Source organism: Laetiporus sulphureus, assembly GCF_001632365.1.
Source record: "Laetiporus sulphureus 93-53 unplaced genomic scaffold LAESUscaffold_60, whole genome shotgun sequence".
NCBI classification, from domain to species: Eukaryota; Fungi; Basidiomycota; class Agaricomycetes; order Polyporales; family Laetiporaceae; genus Laetiporus; species Laetiporus sulphureus.
Window position 1 is genome coordinate 1 of NW_024468569.1, and position 13,702 is coordinate 13,702.

Genomic DNA, 13,702 nt, shown 5'->3' on the forward strand with positions numbered 1-13,702 from the left:
TCAACTTGGTGTCGGTACTGTTTCAGCTGCTTCCGATGCTTCTTCAGCCGTTCCAGCATCGCATCATGCAACAGTGATGAGGCATTATTATGAGGCCCGTCCTGAGTGCAAATCACCAGTTTCTCTGCGCTCTCTAACCAGCCCTCCTCCCCCTCCAACTCTCTTGAAATCTTCAAAGCAGCTTTGCTGCCTTGCGGAGAGTTCATGCCTTCGCGACACAATGTCACGCATTCACGCATGCACAAGTCCATCTCGAGGTCCAGGAAATAGAGCTTTTCGTATGTTCCATTCGCGGTCGCAAAGTGGCTGCCGATTGACGTCACAGGAGGTACTGCGGGAGTCGGTTGCTCTGGTGCACGAGTAGGTGGACCGTCAGGTTCTGCTTTCGCGTTTGTTGCTGTTCCTATACTCGCATTTTGCCGCTGCCAACTTCCGTCCAACGATGACGCAGACGGAGCGAGCAGTACGTCCTCCGTCAATGTCATCGCGAAGACTTGTTCTGAAATTTTTGTCGCATCGTCTGAGCCACTTCCTGTCTGGGCTAGTCCATTGGCTGGCCAGGTATGGTCTATATATGCCTTTCCTCTCGCATTCTGGATCGCCTTCCGCTAAACCAATCATCAGACATCGTACCAACTAGGTGAATGATACTCACTTCTTCACTCTTCTTCAGTTGCTCGTCGTAGCGTTTGTGGGACCTATGCTCCTTCGGACTGATGTACGCTCCTTTGCATTGATAAGTGGTGCAATGGCACGCAAAGAGGGTACTGTCCTTTCGGGGCATGGGAATGAGAGCCTGCCTACCATCCATACACTTGCTGCTGAACTTATACGATATTTATCTTGTTGTTTCCGAAACTTGTCCGCCGTTCTAAGCGCAGCATCAAGTCCCATTGACTGTCTCATACGTATGCGATGCCATCTCGGCCTCGTCACCCCTCCTAATCGCTCTCAAAGACACACGATCTGCAAAGGTCGAATTGCAATCGGCTTCTGCGTATGGGAATGACGTATAACCTAAAACGACTCTCTACATGCGCAGCAAGGACGTAGGTGAGTGGGAGCATGACAAATGTAACTAGGCATAAGGAATGCTACAACAATGCGGCTCTGCAACATCACAGCACTGGCGTTTTCTTCCTGTTCGCTGCGGCTGCTTTATTCTTCAAATATGTTCGGAGAAAATCGGCGATGGGCCAATTATTCTCATACTGGCGCAAAAAAGGATGAAGCTCGGTGGCCTAGCACCCATAATCAGCACGTATTAATGGAGCAGGTTACGGCGAATCTTACGAGACCATACACCCTCTGGATATCTGCAGAACTCTGCTTTGAGAATGACACAGGTTTCAACTGGAGGTCTGCTAGCTTGTGGACAGAAGCCTGAACACGGTACAGAGTCAGCTTCTTACCGCAAGCTTCGCGCAAAGTCTCACCTGTACTTCCGAATACACACCCTCAGTCCAGCCCAAGGCCCCGCGGAGATTGTATCCTTCGCGCGCGAGACGGGTAACCTCCCCCGAAGGTTTTCGAATCATTGCTTGTCCCGTGGGAGTTTCCTTACTGGCAGCCGGCACTGAATCAAGCAATGCAGTGGATGGAATGGGAAGGGTAAGCTCGATATCAAATACACGTCGCAGAGGCGAAGGAGGCGGCGTCAACAGCCGTTCCGCGTCGAAACGATGATGCAGGGTGGCCGGAGGATAGATACGCTGCACACGATGTTGATGACTGGTCGGCGACATGTCGTAGACTCAACGGTCAGGCGGAGAGGGAGCATGAAAGAATGTATAGCGAAAGAGGGAATTAGCATGATGGGCACACTGGGCGGAGAGAACGAGAAAGCTTACAGAATGGGTCTCAGTATTGCCCTTAGCAAGGGAACAATTCTTGAAAATCTGAAGCACCTCTGTTCTGTGTACGGCGCAACGAAGGGATATCTAACGGGAAGATTGACCTTTCCGGCAGTTATTAAAGGCCACGCCGATGCCTGTATACTACGGCTAGACGCACCTCCGTTCAAAGTTACTTCCACCGACATTTCGACATCGCGTGCCGTGTAGGTGGAGCAACTGTGACGGACCGGAATGAATGAGAAGCTCGGAAGGGAACAAATGTACGTACCTGCTAGGCCCGGTACTCTCCAACGAAGCTTGCAATAATTCGTGACAGATCTCAGAGCGGCCTAGCGGATGACGAGCGGCGACGAGCAAGAAGTCGACGAGCGTGGCCACTGCGCCCTTGCGTTTGTCTTGCAGAAGATCCCGAGTTATACTGTTATACTATTCAACTTTTATGAGCTTCACAAGTACTCGATAATATATATTTTGAAACACCGTAACGATCGTCGCCCACTACAGTTAGTGCGCACTACGGTCAGTGCGTACTGACCGTAGTGGGCGAAAGAAAAGGTGCGCAAGTCCAAGCCCGCTACCATAAGCGGCGATGTTTAGGGCAGGGTGTCACCGGCACGTGCGTATTTCAGACCGGCTCTGTGGGCGCTGATATCGTTTTCTCCTGCTTCGATCCCACAGACCCCCCTTACCGCCTCCTCAGCTGCCTTCTCACTGCCTTTTCCTGTCTGTCCAATGCCGATCGCTGGATTCAACGCAGATCTCTGGATTCGACTTTAGACCAACGCAGGTGAGCTCACCTTCCTCGCTTTCATCGCGCGTTTTCTGCTCCAAGAGGCCGCAATCTGATCCGCTCCCTCACTCAATCGCGATCTCGCCTTCAGTGGCCGTCCCGACAGCCGACCTCAAGTTGTGGCCATTGCGAACGTTGCAGACTGGTGAGTAGGTAGTTTCGCTATATCGGACTTCTTTCTGACGTAGTCTTGAACAACTTCTCGCTCCGCGCACAAGCGACCACCCACACTCGAGTATTTTTGACCCTTGCCCACTCTGATCCGGTGCGCAGTCGGATCCGCATTTCCGCACTTGATCCGCAAGCAGATTCGATCGCAAGTCTCTTAGCCGACCCATACCACATCAAATCCGCTACGCCCAGGATGGTGCCGCGCGAGCTAGCTAGGCAATTTATTGACATCGAAGCGGTAGTGGACCGCGACGAGGAGGAGACGGACGGCGGCGAAGACGAAGACAACATTCGAGGTGAGTACGTGATGTGCATGGAGATGTGACGATATTGAGGATATGCCATCAGAATTCATCGTACGCGATCCCGTCGAGCCGGAAGACAGACCGCAACGTCAACGTCCCATCACAGCATTCTATCCTTTGGTGGATGCAGAAGCTGCAGAGGAGTTGGCAGGCCATTACACGGAATCAGCTTGCCGAGAAAGAGCTCAACTTGACTCGGCGGCCATCGCCGAACTATCGACTTCGATTACGAGAGCATTCGTTCCACCTTGCGCGACCCAGGCAATCACGCCTGGCAGTTGGGTCCGAGTCCAGCGTGGGCAATATGCTCGCAAGCTGGCCTACGTTGAAGACGTTCAAGATGGGCGCGTGACCGTGTGGCGCAGATCTCGACAGTCATCGAAATCTCACAAGTCGTCGAAATCTTTCAAGGATGGGCTGGTGCGGCTGCGATATGGCGCTGATATGGTGAGCGCCCTGGCAGACCCGCCTCGCGAGCATGAGATTGCTCCATTCTTGGGACTGTCCTGGATTCCGATGGAGGCATTGGACTATATCGTCCATCAAGCGTACATAGCTACGTTGGCAGAACACGATCGCGTGCGTGTTACAGCCGGGCAGTTGATGGGACTTGAAGGCACCATCCAGAGCATTGCGGACGGCAACGCTGAGTTGGCCGTGAGCAACGATCCAGTCGCGGTTGTAATGGTACGACTGGCCGAGCTTCACCGTCTTTTCAAGCCGGGAGACGATGTAAAGATCATCAGAGGCACGCATACGGGTAGCACAGGCATTGTGCTCTCCAATAGTGTAGATGGAAATGAAGTCGAGTTGGTTTTGCATTCTGAGGACAATGACGAACTGGTCACTGCGAGATCTGTCGACGTCTGCATGGACAATCCGGCGTTGAGGCTGGCCAAAACGCCTTCGCAAGACTCATTACACAGAAGCCAGAATGACCTCAGTGTCGACACGTCGATGAAGTCAATGTGCGGTGACCGTCATCCGTATACAGGGCGACGGGTCATGGTCATAGCGGATTCGTTCAAGGGGCACAAGGGCTATCTTAAGTTCGAATACAACGGAAAGTTCCAAGTGCAACTGGATGCCCCTAGAGGGTTCGTCGCACTTCTCGATGAGAAACATTTGGGTTTGCTGAGGTAGCGCGTGTAGTATTCCCCTGTCAGTGTTTTTTAACTGAATATTCGATCTATAGCGACGACGAGAATACTATTTTTCCTTTCATTCCACGCCAGGGCAAAGAGTCGAAGCTCGCTGGATCATCGAAAGTAGAGGACGTTAAAGCCAGAGACACTTCTCGCTCATCGACCCCCCAACCTACCCCCGATACGGCGCTCAACATCATAAATTCTCTGCAAAACACTGAAGATCTGGCTAGCTTTATTGCATGGGACCCGTCTTCGACCATTGAAGACGTGGAGATGTTGGCATCCAGCCAAGCAGTTCGCCAGGACATCAACGCATTGGAACAGGCTGAGGCTGACGACCAACCTTCTGCTTCCTTCCCAGAGCTCACACCTGATGAGCATCAGCCTGAACAGGCAGAGCCTGAGCCTAGTGAGTAGAACATTTGAATTGTTTTCAACACCACTGATGTACGTGATATCCAGCGGAGCCTCTCGCATTTTTATTCCTGGAAAATGCTCAAGAGATTCTATCGAAGATGCGAAACATTGCTCTTCGCATCAACAGCGATATAACCCATGAAGGACTGCATGATGGCGACTTCGTATCGCTTTGCCTCGGTACACCCACAGTCGACGACGGCAGCCGTAAAATTAACGTCAGCCACGGTGGTCCCGCTTACAAGAAGATTATAGCCATCCCCATCGAGAATCTGCGACCACTCAGAGCTGCAGTTGGAGATTCGGTGTTGGTAGTTGCTGGGCCAGATATTGGGCTAATCGGTGAGATCAGAGAAGCCACGAGCACCGAGTTTCTTTTGAAGGCTAAAGGAAAGCCTGGAAAGAGAATTAGAGCAAAAGTACCTCTAGTGGCACAACTGCGAGAGAATGTGATCCCGGTGAGCCCTAAATAGCTAAAGATTAACTCCTGTACTAGCAGTGCGATGATATAAAATCGGTGATCCGTTTGGCTAGGCAATCTAACGAGGGTTGTAAGGGCTATTCGAGCCGTGCTAAGGCAGATTCATTATCATCCATTTCGATAGCCTCTCTGACGCCGTCTTGCTAAGTTCAGGAGAGATAAAGGCATTAAGCCATGCTCATTATCATTCTAATTGTATGGCGTTCACAGAGAATTAGGAAACGATGTGAGTACGAGTATTTTAGATGGTATCATATGCAATCATCAGTGAGAGTAGCGAGAACAACGAGCACTCCCTTGGCAAAAATCCAAAATAAAGGTCCAATAGCAGAAATGATAGCTATCGGCATCAAGAACATGAATGAAAAGATGAGCCAGAGCGGTTGCAAGATGCCAACCCTTTCAATGGATCGTAGAAGGGTACATATGAGAGCAGTGACCAGAAACACACTGATCTCTCTCCAGGTGATCAACCTCGAGTTGGTGTTCGAATCTGCAATGATGCGATGATGCTAAATACTGCCATGTGAGCCGTGAACTGGAAGGAGTCGGGTCATGTGGCAGATTACGCACTCGAGACCAAATCTTTATTTCCGATAGGCCATCCCCGGTCGATGCGCTTGCCACCATACAGCCCTGGAGGTCATTGTGTGTCTAAAAGTACTTGTAAGCCGACTCAGCTTATCAGATGTACAATAAAGAGTTCAATTACAGCAATAATCTGCACAAGGGCCCCTGCTGAGATATCTCGAGAGTGTAAGGATTGAATGGCCAAAACATCGAGTCGAACACACCGTTATAGTGGTCGAGAGTTCCTATGAGACACCCAGTGGTGCTTTCATACATGCGAGCGAAACCGTCATCGCCGCCGACAATAATCTGGGTCCCTATCATGCCTACCTGCATGATATGATTGCGTAGAATAGGATATGTGTAGGATCGAACCCGTTCCAACGACGGAAATCTGTACTCATCAACGCCAGTCTCGAGGTTCGAGATAACCAGGGTTCGTTCATCATGAGACAAAGCCGAGTGGCCGCTGATGTGATCGCAGTCAAATGTATGCAAAAATGGGCTCTATTGTCACTTACATCCGAGTAGGAACTCGCTTTGCCCATTTTAAGGTCCAAGGCTCGACGTTGTAACAGAATCTGGGCATAAAAGAGTTTAAAAGTTATGATCTGACTGAAACGAGAAACATAAAGCTCACATGTCATGCGACTCACAAAAGCAAACGATAACACTGGCCCCTTCGTCGCAAAAGTGAACGGATCGCACGGTGACCGCTTGACGAGGAGGATCCTTGACTAAACTTTCCAGACTATCTGTATCACAAAAGTGAATATCGACATGGCGGTCTCGGAATAGGGGTATGTACAGCCTAAGGTGAGATTCCAGACTTGCACGGCGCCCCCGCCCACACTGGCGACACGCCTACTGTTAGAGTCAAAGCGGATGTCCTCGACGTGTGCTTCGTGACACGCTCTCATTGAGGCGAGTTGGAATGTTGCCTTGCGAAAGCATAAGTCGACGTGTTCTTACAAAAGGCAACCTAATGTAACCTACTCACATTCGCGTCCGATCTTAGATAGACCTGGATGTCGCCGCTTGCACAACCAAGGGCAAACGACAGATCCTTGTCGCAGCGTGGATCGATCCAGCATACGGCGGTGATTGCACCGCAGAAGAAGCAGGATATTTCCTGTATCTTTTTACTGGATTTGACTGCCCAGACAATGACTATCCCGTCATCACCTGAAGGCAGCGTTAGCAGAGAGAAATTTATTCTGAAACGGCGAGCAACCTCCTGAAAGAAGCAGCGAGCCATCGGCACTGAGGGCGATACAGTTGACCGGCCTCGCATGTGCAAATATGGTCTGCTTCAAAGACATCTATATCACAGTGAGTAGCAGGCCCCATAATGATTACGCATGGACACACCGAAGTCATGGTTGCGAGACAAGCGTAAGGAAAAATGGGACGCAGCACTGATCAACAATACCCTGCTCGATATAAATCTTACCATCATGCTTATATATCGCCGTCGGGATGTAGTTATGATCAGACTGAGACTCTGACTCCTCGTGGGCGGCCATTGACTGAGGCCATGCCGACGCCTACAGGTCACCAGGAGTGGGGGTATAACATGGCTAGACGCACCTCCGTCGAAGTGTTTCGACGTCGCATGCCGTGTAGGTGGAGCAACTGTGACGGACCGGAATGAATGAGAAGCTCGGAAGGGAACAAACGTACATACCTGCTAGGCCCGGTACTCTCCAACGAAGCTTGCGATAGTTCGTGACAGATCTCAGAGCAGCCTTGCCGATCCAGGAGAACACATGCGGACGACGAGCGGCGACGAGCAAGAAGTCGATGAGCGTGGCCATCGCACCTTCACGTTTGTCTTACAGAAGATCCCGAGTTATACTGTGATACTAAAACTTTATGAGCTTCACAAGTACTCGATAATATATATATTGAAACACCGTAACGATCGCCGCCCACTTCGGTCAGGCCGCACTGACCGTAGTGGGCAAAAGAGAAGGTGCGCAAGTCCAAGCCGGTTACCATAAGCGGCGATGTTTAGGGCAGGGTGTCACCGGCACGTGCGTATATCAGACCGGCTCTGCGGGCGCTTATATCTTTTCCTCCTGCTTCGATCCCACAGACCCCCCTTACCGCCCCCTCCTCAGGCTGCCTTCTCATTGCCTTATCCTGTCTGTCCAACGCAGATCGCTGGATTCAACGCAAATATCTGGCTTCAACTTCAGACCAACGCAGGTGAGCTAGCCTGCCCCGCTTTCATCACGCGTCGTCTTCTGCTCCAAGGGCCTACCTTTCATACATCATCAACCCCGCAATCTGATCCGTAGATCATCCCCGCAATCTGATCTGCTACCCCACTCAATCACGATCTCGCCTTCAGTGGCCGTCCCGACAGCCGACCTCAAGTCGTGGCCGTCGCGAACGTTGCAGGCTGGTGAGTAGGTAGCTCCGCTGTATTGGACTTCTTTCTTACGTACTCTTCGTTGAACCGCCTTCGCGCTCCGACCATCCACACTCGACTATTTTTGATCCGTGCTCACTCTAATCCGGTGCGCAGTCGGATCCGCGTTCCGCACTTGATCCGCAAACAGATCTGATCGCACGTCCTCCTTCACAGTGGCCGTCCTGTAGCCGTCCTGTACTTGTCGCCGTCGCCAACGTTGCAGGCTAGTGAGTGGCTTTGCTATATTGGACTTCCTTTTGTCCCATTCTGGTGGCCTCCGTGAACTTCCTCGCCTTCACATCAAAAGCCGCTACGCCCAGAATGGTACTTGCAATGGATTGTTATGGAATCGCAGCTGCTCCAGCATGCAGCCGCTTGGGATGTCGGTGAGTGGACTGGGCCGTGTTCCGAATCCGTGTCGGTATCACTGAACGGACTTGGGAAGTCTGCAAGTTTACAGCTCTTCAGAAGGGTATTTATACAGAGTCACCGAAATCCCCCATCGACAGTCATGGGCAGCATTCTCAGCTTCATCACTTGTCCCTGCAGAAGACGACGTAGCATGAACGCGAGGCCTACAAAGCGCCTGGTATGTAGCATTTCTCATTCAGTGGCGCCATGGTCCTGATGATGTCTACGAAGTGCGTCGACAAAGGAGTCAGCCTCCTCATTGACTCCGTGCACAACACAGGAGTAGAAGAACATGACCTTGTAGCCTCTGCATCCAACAGTCAGGTGAGCCTCTCCGAACTACTCGTCGTTCACGGTCTCGAGCTTCATCAACATCGTCAGCTTTGCATGCGATCATCGAATGATATCATGCCTTCTCAATCCTCTGTGGAGATGGTTCGTACTTCTCTCAGTCATTTGTCATCATACTTCCCTCATGTCGTCAAAAAGACTAGCCTCAAGTGTAAAGCTGTTGACGATACAGGGTGTAACCATGTTCATTACCCGTTACGGTCTGACCCTGCTCTGCTCGAATACGTGCTAGAGGTCAGTCCAAGAGCTGTGTACGATACTTTGCTTACTAACAGCAGTCATTGGATGTCCAGTCGAAATCCCATTGTGGCTCCGTCACTGTACTGGACCTTCCAAATGAGCTCCTTATCGGCATCGCGGAGCTCCTGCCAACGACGGCTCTATTCGCCGTTATTATCTTGTCACGCCAGCTTCATTGCATCGTCATGCCGTTGTTGCTCTCCAGACATGGCCTTCGTCCTCCGGTGAAAGGTGGATCGTTGCACATTACGAGACCTGAGGCGACTCTTGTTCTCAATCTATGGCGGCAGTCCCTCATTTTCGAGCCCCCCCCGTCACACCTTCCTCTACCTCTTTACAGGAGATATGCAGGAATGCAAGCTGCTCTCTCGGTATCTGTGGTCTTTGAAGGATCTACGCAGTATTCCACACATCATAATCCAATTGGAAGTGGCGCCAACGCCTGAGTTCTCTCACGTTCTCGACGCTCTGCGTAACACGCCCGTCGAAAATCTTACCCTGGTTCACCGTAGCAACAAAATATGCAAAACAGAGTTGCCTCTACGAGGCAAACGACGCGTCGTTACATCCTCTTGTCTCAAGGTGTTTCGGCCTCACGCGTCCCTATTGTTTGACACGCCGTTCGCTGAATGGACTCTGGAGACCATCAACTGTTCCGATATATGTGAATTATCGCTCCTCACTCCCGGTCTCATTTCTCCTTCATGGAATCATGTACTCGAGTGGCTGAACATTTCCAGCCTGCGTATCCTTCACGTGGAGGGAGAGCTCTCGCAGGCGGTCCTAAACCGGTTCATGATGTGCCACCCTGACGTCAAGGAACTCCATATCGGAAATTATTCAGACTGTGGAAATGCAATGCACCAGCTGGGCATGCCGCCTCCTATGCTCACCAATTTGCACACTTTAAGTGCTCCCATTCCATATCTCATACGACTGCTTGGCGATCCTCATTACCGGATCACTTCCTTGCTGGAGCTTAGGATTTTGCCTGATAGCCGCCACGACGATCCAGCACAGTATCTCTGTAACCTGTCTAGGATCCTGGCAGCCGTGGTGCACTGCGACAAGCTGTGGTCGCTCAAATGTACGATCCCGGCACAACTTGCTGCCGCATGCGAAGATCCTTTGTACGGAGGTCTCGGCCTCATTCATGATGTAAACCTTCATCTCACAGAGGTCGGGTACGTCGTTCTCGAACAGGCTTCCGCTCACGGTGGGATGCGAAAAGCCGCATTCAGTCACTCATTATTGGTGAGTCGCTTAATTCTGTTGCGTTCTCTTGCTAATCCGTTGTCCGCAGAGGAGTCTCCCGTCATGGCTTCGGCAATTCCCAGCGCTATCTGCACTCCAATTGTGGGAGGATGCCGCTCTAGAGCGGAGCGAGGAATTCTCCTGCATCCGTGAAGATTTTAACAATGTGACTGACTTATTCATGTGGTCTGGTGAGAAGGAGCTATCTTTCTCGGTTCTTTGATGAGTGTTGATGTACATTAGTAGTGGCCCACTGAGTGAGTCGCTCGGCGGGCCGATTCATCCCCTGTACTGTTCTATGATGTTGGAACTTTTATATATGCGACGATTAGAAAACCATCTGACAGCGTTCTCAACAGCATTGTCTATGCTTTTTCAGCAGCACCCGTGACTCCGACGATGTAGAACATGACACAACTAGTCCTGTGGAGCACGATCCTCTGTTACCGATACTCGTGCAGTGTGTCGCCACCGTGGGAGAATAGAGTTCAAAGAATGCCCAGCAAGAGGAGTAAGAAGACGACTCCCGCTGAGATGGCTATCGAGATGAGGATGACCACTCCGGTGGCGAGGAAATCTAGAAAGATAACATAAACACCCGCGTAATGAACTAGCTGAGAAATGCTCACGTCGCTGACTGAAGCTGAACGTCGTGTATGAGTGGATCAGGCCATAGACTATGCCCGCGGCATACAAAGATGTCGCAGTGATGATGTATGAAAAAAACTTCTCCCCGTCAAACATAGCAGATGAAGCATTCACGAAAGAGGAGGCCGATGGAGCATCAGAGATCATGAGGACGCAATCTGACTGTATGATACTGTTGGAGGAATGCAGAGGCACCATGATTAATTGTATTATGCCTGTCTCAGCACAGTCCCGTTGAGCTGATTTCCTACGAGCGGGATGATCGTATCTGTCGAATTGTCATATATGGCGACGTTCTGATACGTTCCTCATCGAGGAAGTGAAGTGCAGCGGAACATCATTGCTGGCATTCTTGCGGCAAGAGGCACTAGGCGAGGATGCACCGATAGTGCGCCTTCATACTAGTGCGCCAACGTTTGCTTGAGATGAATTGACTCTGGGGACCCGCCAGAGTGACCCGGCGGGTCCCATTACACGACTTCAATAGTTGTTTCTAATCTACCTACAAGCTGGAGAAGGTCCGTGAATATTTGTCCTTCCATACTCTGCTATCTGGTCACTGAAATCCTTAGATCTTCAAAGAAATCGCTGATTCTGGCGTGAAAATCGTCATCGCAGGCTCGACCGTTGGCGAATTGGCACTGCACTGCCTCAATCGTTTCGATGTTGCCGTGTTGAAGGTCTTATGCAAGTTCGACCTTCGCTGTCTCTGCCGCATCGTCAACGCCACACCGCTCGCACGAATGGGCGCACCCACTGGGAAGGGAAGAGAACACACAGTTTCATACATGTGATATAATACAGACAGGCGGAAAAGAGTATGTGCAAGCTAGGCAGAGGGGGGGGAGGGGACACATAGGAAATCACAATGGCCTTCCTGCGCGATCGTCACAATCTGCTGCCCCACGTCTTCAAAGCGTTTCCCTATGCCCTGGAAGCTTACGCCTCCCAGTCTCCGGCAGAGCATGTTCACACGTTGCTTTTCGCTATACGCGTACTCGTGCGCACCTGTGTCCAGGTCAATGTAGACCCGATCAAGTTGCTGAAAGAGCTTCTGGGAGGCCTTGGCGAGCTCAGCTGATGTGCGATTGCAGAACTGCTGTTGTTGCAGTGTTGAGAGTCGTCGATGAGTGGCTGCTATCTGCCCCATGAGGACATACTTCATGAGGGTGGGCCGGTTACGCGATGGAGGCATGGCTGACTTTCGCTTCCTCGGAGGTCGCTGGGGGGTGGCAGACATAGCAGGGAAGGAGCGCCTCTTGGGAATGCGAGACGGATCACGCGGGGGTTGCTTCTCGCGGGCCATGGGGAGATCAGCAGGGGAGGATATGTGGTGCCCCAGCAGGACAGTGTCGGTGGTGACGGCTGCATGAGAAGTGTCGGAGGTGACGGCCGCGTGAGCAGTGTCGGAGGTGACGACCGCGTGAGCAGTGTCAGAGGTGATGGCCGCGTGAGCAGTGTCGCCTTCAGCTTGGTGCGTTTTGGCAGTGGGTGGTGCGACTGTTTGTGATAGCGCAGGGTGCAGCCGCGGAGCACCGCTGCGGGTAGGTGGGTCTGGTGAGGGTGGGACTTGATCCACCACCGTGGTCACTGCCGGGAGAGCGAAGAAGCGTCAGACCGTGTCCCCGTAGTGAAACGTGACTAAAGTGGCCGACAAGAGGGAAATACTTCCCAATAATGCAAAGGCATTTTGGAAGGGTGCGAACGCCCTAAGAGGGCGTAAGGCCCAGACATACGTGTATAAGAGGGGGTGGACCCCAGCAAGCACAGGCGACTCCCAGCAGGTGAGTAAACAACTCACCTCTCACGTTGTGTCGTTCGACAAACGACGCAGAGTACGGGTGGGAGGCCAGCGAAATTGGCTAGCGGGATACTTCAATAGATTTTTCCTACCTACAACGAGGGAGGCGAGAAGATGAAAGTAAGAGAAGAGGAGAGCAGAAGCGCCCCAGTGCGTCTATATACCCGTGCCTCAGTGCCAGCCTGCCCTACAGTGGCGTCTAAATCCCGTGACTCAGAAGTGGCCCACTGAGTTGGGTCGCTCGGCGGGCCGATTCATCCCCTGCACTGTTCTATGAGAACTGAAGTTTTATATATTTGAGGATTAGAAAACCATCCTAGATGTTGATCAGGCAGAATATAAACCATTTGCATAAATGTTGGCTCTGTCCGCATTCTGCAAATAAAACATGTTACTGAAGCAAATGTTGTGCATAATTTGCGTTCGCGCGGCATACCGGCACATATTTACAATTCGCAATTGTGCCTGGCCTGACCTTAAATGTGGTATGCAATATTCTAAGTTTGATCGCACTGCCTTTTCCCAATTTATGGTTTATCATTTAGATGAGCCAAATACTCAGGCACAGATTCCGGCTTTAGCATTGTATATGTCACAATTGAAGACCTCACGGTATAGGTCACACTCTCACGTCACATTTACCCAGCATTTGCCGTGGGGACCAATGGGATCATGCCTGCGGTGTAATCCAGCGCAGGCTCAGATAGGCCACGGCACGTTGTCCCAAGGGCGACAAGAGTAGCGATAGCTTTATCGGAATCCGGATTTAAGCTGCTCGAGGATAACGGCCCCTATGTCTGGAACTTGCCAACACCTATGCATGCAAACGCTCTGAACAAT

At 51.4% G+C, this 13,702-nt stretch overlaps 6 protein-coding genes across 6 annotated transcripts; 2 read left to right on the forward strand and 4 right to left on the reverse strand.

The window, feature by feature from the left end:
• Positions 1–5: 5 nt before the first annotated feature.
• On the reverse strand, positions 6–784 carry LAESUDRAFT_717444 (uncharacterized protein; the record flags this gene model as incomplete). The annotated part of the gene is made up of 2 exons (XM_040907339.1): positions 6–608; positions 656–784. Coding segments are annotated over 2 exons (732 nt in total), but the record flags the coding sequence as incomplete, so codon positions are not given.
• Positions 785–1,118: 334 nt separating this feature from the next.
• On the reverse strand, positions 1,119–1,745 carry LAESUDRAFT_763691 (uncharacterized protein; the record flags this gene model as incomplete). Its single annotated transcript, XM_040913317.1, has 3 exons — positions 1,119–1,241; positions 1,294–1,383; positions 1,437–1,745. The coding sequence occupies 3 exons, from the start codon at positions 1,743–1,745 to the stop codon at positions 1,119–1,121; spliced, it is 522 nt and encodes a 173-aa protein (XP_040759170.1).
• Positions 1,746–3,010: 1,265 nt separating this feature from the next.
• LAESUDRAFT_717446 (uncharacterized protein) lies at positions 3,011–5,439 on the forward strand (the record flags this gene model as incomplete). The annotated part of the gene is given in 6 exon segments (XM_040907340.1): positions 3,011–3,113; positions 3,166–4,219; positions 4,318–4,679; positions 4,733–5,145; positions 5,379–5,394; positions 5,414–5,439. The coding sequence occupies 6 exon segments, from the start codon at positions 3,011–3,013 to the stop codon at positions 5,437–5,439; spliced, it is 1,974 nt and encodes a 657-aa protein (XP_040759171.1).
• A 437-nt stretch (positions 5,440–5,876) lies between these two features.
• Positions 5,877–6,996, reverse strand: LAESUDRAFT_663880 (WD40 repeat-like protein; the record flags this gene model as incomplete). Its single annotated transcript, XM_040905088.1, has 5 exons — positions 5,877–6,207; positions 6,260–6,319; positions 6,379–6,493; positions 6,547–6,679; positions 6,739–6,996. The coding sequence occupies 5 exons, from the start codon at positions 6,994–6,996 to the stop codon at positions 5,877–5,879; spliced, it is 897 nt and encodes a 298-aa protein (XP_040759172.1).
• A 1,723-nt stretch (positions 6,997–8,719) lies between these two features.
• On the forward strand, positions 8,720–10,636 carry LAESUDRAFT_763693 (uncharacterized protein; the record flags this gene model as incomplete). Its single annotated transcript, XM_040913318.1, has 6 exons — positions 8,720–8,746; positions 8,800–9,003; positions 9,058–9,153; positions 9,213–9,390; positions 9,500–10,413; positions 10,463–10,636. The coding sequence occupies 6 exons, from the start codon at positions 8,720–8,722 to the stop codon at positions 10,634–10,636; spliced, it is 1,593 nt and encodes a 530-aa protein (XP_040759173.1).
• A 1,254-nt stretch (positions 10,637–11,890) lies between these two features.
• LAESUDRAFT_763694 (uncharacterized protein) lies at positions 11,891–12,795 on the reverse strand (the record flags this gene model as incomplete). The annotated part of the gene is made up of 2 exons (XM_040913319.1): positions 11,891–12,651; positions 12,717–12,795. The coding sequence occupies 2 exons, from the start codon at positions 12,793–12,795 to the stop codon at positions 11,891–11,893; spliced, it is 840 nt and encodes a 279-aa protein (XP_040759174.1).
• Between the last annotated feature and the right edge of the window lie 907 nt (positions 12,796–13,702).